Below are 5,876 nucleotides of genomic sequence, written 5' to 3'. Positions count from 1 at the left end.
CATGTATGGTTGTTCTTAAAAGAATCAAATTCATTTCTAATGCATTCTACTTCTAGCATGGCATCATTTGCATGATTTAAGCTAGAAATGGATGAGGTCAATTTTTCGTTTTCCAAATTTAACGTATCATTGTTTTCTTTAAGCATTATATTTTCATTTTCAATGATGTCAAATTTGGACACTAGCTTCTCATGATCGGATTTCAATTCTACATGCTTGCTTTTAAGATCAATAAAATTATTTTGTAATTTTGTATAGGCATGCAATAATTTCTCATATGCACAAGCGAGTTCATTGATGGATATATCACTTTCGGATTCCGAATCGCTTACCACACTAGGGCTATCGCCTAGTGGCCGTGTGCATGATGATGCTCCACACTCACTTGAAGAACAATCCTCCAAACTACGTCGGATTTCCTCCAAGTTGCCTTGATGTGCTTCTATGAATTTCCATAAATTGTAAGCACTATCAAAATGAACAAATTTGTTAGAAAATGATGAGTCAAAGGCATTAAGCAAATATTCTAACAAAAGCTTGTTCATTGAAAACATTTTCTTATCATGATTGCTCCACTTGGATATCTCCAAAGTGGGCACAATATAAGCATAATCAATAACTTCCCATAAGTCGATATTTCTAGATTCAACAAATAGTTTAAATCTAGAAGCCCATTGTGCATAAGGGAAATTAATGAATTTAGGAGCAATATTTGATTCATAGCCTAAACGAAATATATTCATATTCATGATGTATATGTGAAAATATGCAAGCAAGACTAATGTAATCATAACTAGATTAGCACAAATAAGATAACTTGGATCTTTAACTCAAGGCGGTTAAACCTTTAAATTAAAGAGCCCAAGCTCTGATACCAATTGTTAGACCCTAGAGGGGGGGTGATTAGGGTCTTATGCTAATCTAATCCGATTAAATGCCAATTAAAACTAATTAACAAGTTATCCTAGCAAGTATAAAATGCAATAATATATATGAGCTAGGATAAGCAATATACAATATGATATATCCTAGCAAAGAGATATATAGCAAAGTATATATGCAAGAATATATAAACAACACAAGGGGTAAACAATCTAAAGTGGATGATATAAATAATGAGCTAATGACAATGGCGATAAGAAATATAAACACAAGTATAAATAAACGCCAAAGCACACTCAAACACAAGATATGATCACGGAGTTCGGACCTTCCGTCCTACGTCTCCGCCCAATGCAATCACAAACAAAACGATATGTTTACGAGGTTCGGTCCCCACGACCTACGTCCCCGCTCCTCACCTCGAGGAGATCTCCACTATCACAACCGGGTTTTCTACGTTCACCCGAACAACGTTTACACCTTACAATACAATCACTATGTAATCACACCTCACACACTAAGTGTTGGTCCTAGCCCGTGTCCTCCTCCTCAAGTGCTCGGTTACAACCTCTCCCTAGGCACGTCAACCGACGCCACTCCTCTTGGATTCGACCCCGTCTCTCACCACACACTTCTCTCGGTGTACAAGTGTATTAACAAATATAAATTTGTTCTCTACAATAGATGAGAACACAATGAAAGCACAACTCAAAGTTACAATCTCTCACCACCCAACTATACTATGTATGAAAGATACAATAAGCTCAATGTGGGTGTGTGTAACAGTGAGTAAAATAAAATCAATAGATGATCTCCTCAAGCTCTTGTGGAAGTGATTCACAAAACCAAAACACTCAAATGCTTAAAAGCTTATAAACACACTTAAACCAAACATAAACCCTTGATTAAAACTTTCTTAAACTTGTTTTTAAAACTCTCTAAATCAATTTGAAAAGACATCAGCAATGGGGTATATATACCCACTAGAAATCTCAGCAAAAATCCTCAAAAATATAAACACACTTAAACCAAACATAAACCCTTGATTAAAACTTTCTTAAACTTGTTTTTAAAACTCTCTAAATCAATTTGAAAAGACATCAGCAATGGGGTATATATACCCACTAGAAATCTCAGCAAAAATCCTCAAAACAAAATGACCAAAAACCCCAGCAAACAGCTCAGAGAAAGAGCCGTTAAAAGACAACGGTCATATTGTCGGTCGACCGAAAATCCCGTCGGTCGACCGATGAGAGCAAAAACACGAAGAAAACTTTCTGGACCATCGTCGGTCGACCGGAAATTCTGTCGGTCGACCGATTTGAGCTCTCGGTCGACCGGACCGGTCGACCGATGACTCTCTGGAAAAATACTAACGAATGGTCAATTGACCGGTCGACCGTACCGGTCGACCGAAAACTGACATTCCAGTATAACCTAGAAATGCAATATTTTCATAAAATTGCATATTCTATGCAAATATATTCAAAACACTAAATATGATTTCATTAAATATAAGCTTGTTAAAGGGGAAATCATATATAGGCATATAAACATGAAACAAAATAGTATTTTCCAATTCTATTCATTTGTTTCATAGTAAAACTTGAAAACTATCAAACCAAAACATATATGTATATATATAACTATATATATACAAAATCCAAAACGTGTATGTGTGTATATGATTGAGCTTAAAGTACTAACACACATAATATAAATTCCTAAACTAAATTACCCAAGCAATGATCTTGATCTTCAATAAGTTTGACTTGGTAATCTCGCGGATGAAGCTTTAACTTGGATCTTGAACTATGAATAGCAAGGCTTCACCGACATTCCGCCAACCTCCTTTGGATATGATCGTTGAAGCTCTATTCCATCCATCCTCCAACTACGTTATTTGTCTACAATAAATATGAAAACACAAATACTAGACAAACAATCATTAGTGGTAAATTGTTTGTTAAACATCATCAAAACAATAAGGCCAACAGCCTTCGCATCATTCATAGCCAACCTAGCTTAACTGGTGGGAACCAGTCAGCGCATCACCGTTACAAGCCGACAACTCTTCCGACCAGAGCATGTTCTAGAAACCAATACAACTCACCAGGCTACGGGACAACTCAAGCCGAGAGATTGGCATTTCCTAATCATCGACTGTGTCTTATACAACATACTACCCAAATATGTAAATGAGCGAGATTCTGTTCACAGATGCGCATCGAGATTCTACTACGATGCAACCACAAAGGTATTGTATCGTAGGTCGTACTACGACATGCTACTTCGATGTCTCTCTACAACAGAAGCACAAGAAGACCTACGGCTAAGGGTAGGAAAGAAATTTTAGCATTAAGACTAAAAAAACTTTCTAACAACTCATCATACTGAGGAGAATAGTACGGCTAGCCCAATTCAAAAGGCAATCGGTAAAGGCAAATCAAACCCGTTGATAGCTGAGGGTTTGCTAAAAATCCTAAGTGTTGGTCAATAAAAAAAATATATGCACACAAAGCGTTTAAAGAAATAAACAGACAACGAAAACATAATTTCATTCATTAGAAGAGTTTTGACAATACATTCAAATAAAGTTTCGAACAAAGCTTAAAAAGATATATCTGAGCCAGGTCAAAACCTCTTCAATCGCGACTCGACATCTCGAATCCTTCTCTTGTGCTCCCGATCCAAGGTGGTGAGGACCTTCTGATGAATGTCTTCCTCGGTGAGTGAGACGGTGTTGTGGAGCTTATGCCTCACCGCTTCTAGATCTTGACTTTTCTCCTCGAATTCGGCTATAATCAGCTGCTGCCGATTCTTAATCTCCTCTAGGTATTTCAACATCTGTTCATGAGTTGACTCCATAACAACCAAAAAAGATTGCAGCTTGCCGATGGTATGCTTTGCATTTGATATGGATTGGGTCGCATCAGCCAAAAAGGTGCTAGTCTTCCAATGCTCCTTGACCACCACCTCGCCTGCGACAGTAGCTCTCTCTACCTCTTTCAACAGTCTGGTCTCCTCGGGCATGGTCTCATCTAGGCATTGCTCATGTTCCTTCATAATAGATTGACCATTTTTAGCAGCCAGGGCAACCGTATCCTTGGAACAAAGGGCGAGTAATTCCTGGACATCCCTTTCCCCCGCTTTCAAGCACCTTTGGAAGGGAGAAGCCGCATCTCCACCTGTCAGCATGCGTGGTTCGTCCAGATACATGTGCAAGTATGGCCTAAACTGGTCAAAAGAACATCCTTCATCTAAAACTATTTGGATACTATCGCGGAGGCAGGTTTGAAAATTCTCGATGGTCCGCTCCAGTACTCTTTTGTTGAAACGAGAGGCAAGAGAAAGAGGAGCACCTTTAGCAGGCTGAACTTGGACCTGAATGCCGGTTACGACGATCCTCTGAGTCAATGGTTCTCCTTGGGCGGCCTCCTCGTCTTGAATCATCGCGTCTCCTCCGGTCAGTGCTGCTGTTTGGTGTGAGGCTCCCTTTCCCTGAATAGGCACCTCTTCTTGAGTCGGGGACCCCTCTTCCTGAGTAGGTGCCTCTTCTTGAATCAATGCCTCCTCTTCCTGAGTAGGTGCCTCTTCTTGAATCGATGCCTCCTCTCCCTCAGTAGGTGCCTCTTCTTGAATCGGCACCTCCTCTCCCTGAGTAAGTGCCTCTTCCTGAATCGGCGCCTCCTCTACCTGAGCTGGTGCCTCTTCTCGAATCAATGACTCCTCTTCTTGAAGGGAAGCCTCTTCTCGAATTGACGACTTCCCTTCCTGAAGGGAAGCCTCTCCTAGAAGCGACCCCTCCTCTCCCAGAATCGGTGCCTCCTCTTCTCGAACCAGCACCCCTTCAGTAAGAACTGGAGGCTTGATAGGGGAGCTCACTTGTCAAGCACCATGTGGACAAGGTAAGACGTTGCCCCCCGCATGCATGTAGGTCAGCAAACTGGTCCATTGGTTGATGGCCCCGGGAGTCATCCCGACTGCAACAAGATTGACAGAGCATGCATTAGTCTATATACTAAAATGGCACCCATAGAATCAAAAGTTAACAATTCAGAATACTTGAGATGGGAGTTGTAACCTCCAAGGCCAGTTCGTGAGGAGGAAAAGCTGACCCATCCTTATCATGATCCTGGAAGGCATCATCCACGGCGACATCACTACCGCCAAGGTGATCGACGTCCTCTTTCTCCCACTCTTCGTCTTCAAAAGAGATGATGGTAGTAACAACCATCTCACCTACGTAAAGTCGGAACAAACATGAGATGATCAGGTTCAACTTTATGGTTAAGTGAAGGACAAAAAGAATTTATACCTCCCGGGATGATCGTTGGAACACCTTTGGCCTTGACGGTCGAGGGAATCGCGACATTGTGAGGAGTCACATCCGAGCCTGGTTTAGGATTAGGTATGGCGTGACCCTCCCCCGCTTCACCAGTTATCATCACCTCATCGTGGTGAGCCTTCTTAGCCACCTCTTCATCTGAAGTTCTAACGTCCGCCTTTCATTGACGTTTCAGCAAAATTGAGAGGCCGGAAGCAAAGGCCGGGGTCAGCATTCGGTCAGTAATGAAGCCCTTGGTTTGTTCTGGGCGCTCTTCAACTCTAGCTAACTCTGAAGTAGCCTCTCTCTCTCTGCTGAATCCTGGCCGAGAGGGATCATATTGGGTTGGGAGGAAATTCTCGAACCCCCCGTACCACTCATCTTCCTAAGCTTCTCGGGTAGCCTCTTCAGTAAGAACTACTTCAGTCTCTTCAAATTGACGGGGACCTCCTCGCCTCGGTGTACGGGGGATGGCTCTGGATCGATGCCTTTGCACCGTCAGACAGGATTCATGGGGATCGAACCCCTCCAGAGCTACGCTCGCACTCCGATACCACTTATAGTAGGTGAGGGTAAGATGGAGGGCACGATCCCTGAGTGGCAAGTTAAACTGTGCGTTGATGCATCCCACGTGGGTCCAAAAGCACCCATGTGCTCCGTCAACTAA

The 5,876-nt window shown here is 42.0% G+C and overlaps 1 protein-coding gene across 1 annotated transcript; it reads right to left on the bottom strand.

Annotated features, from left to right (window-relative positions):
- On the bottom strand, nucleotides 3,517–5,330 carry LOC109846335 (protein IWS1 homolog). Its single transcript, XM_020415561.1, has 3 exons — nucleotides 5,201–5,330; nucleotides 4,967–5,124; nucleotides 3,517–4,749 (listed from the first exon to the last, which is right to left on the bottom strand). The coding sequence occupies exons 1-3, from the start codon at nucleotides 5,328–5,330 to the stop codon at nucleotides 3,517–3,519; spliced, it is 1,521 nt and encodes a 506-aa protein (XP_020271150.1).

This window comes from Asparagus officinalis, chromosome 6 (assembly GCF_001876935.1).
Source record: "Asparagus officinalis chromosome 6, Aspof.V1, whole genome shotgun sequence".
Lineage (NCBI taxonomy): Eukaryota > Viridiplantae > Streptophyta > Magnoliopsida > Asparagales > Asparagaceae > Asparagus > Asparagus officinalis.
The sequence above is the reverse complement of the archived record's forward strand: the minus strand, read 5'-3'. Positions and strand labels throughout refer to the sequence as shown.

Coding starts and splice junctions, on each gene's coding strand:
- LOC109846335 (XM_020415561.1), bottom strand. CDS start 5,330: ATGATAACTGGTGAAGCGGGGGAGGGTCACGCCATACCTAATCCTAAA. Junction 5,125..5,200: donor TCCAACGATCATCCCGGGAG/GTATAAATTCTT, acceptor GACTTTACGTAG/GTGAGATGGTTGTTACTACC. Junction 4,750..4,966: donor CTCACGAACTGGCCTTGGAG/GTTACAACTCCC, acceptor TCCCCTATCAAG/CCTCCAGTTCTTACTGAAGG.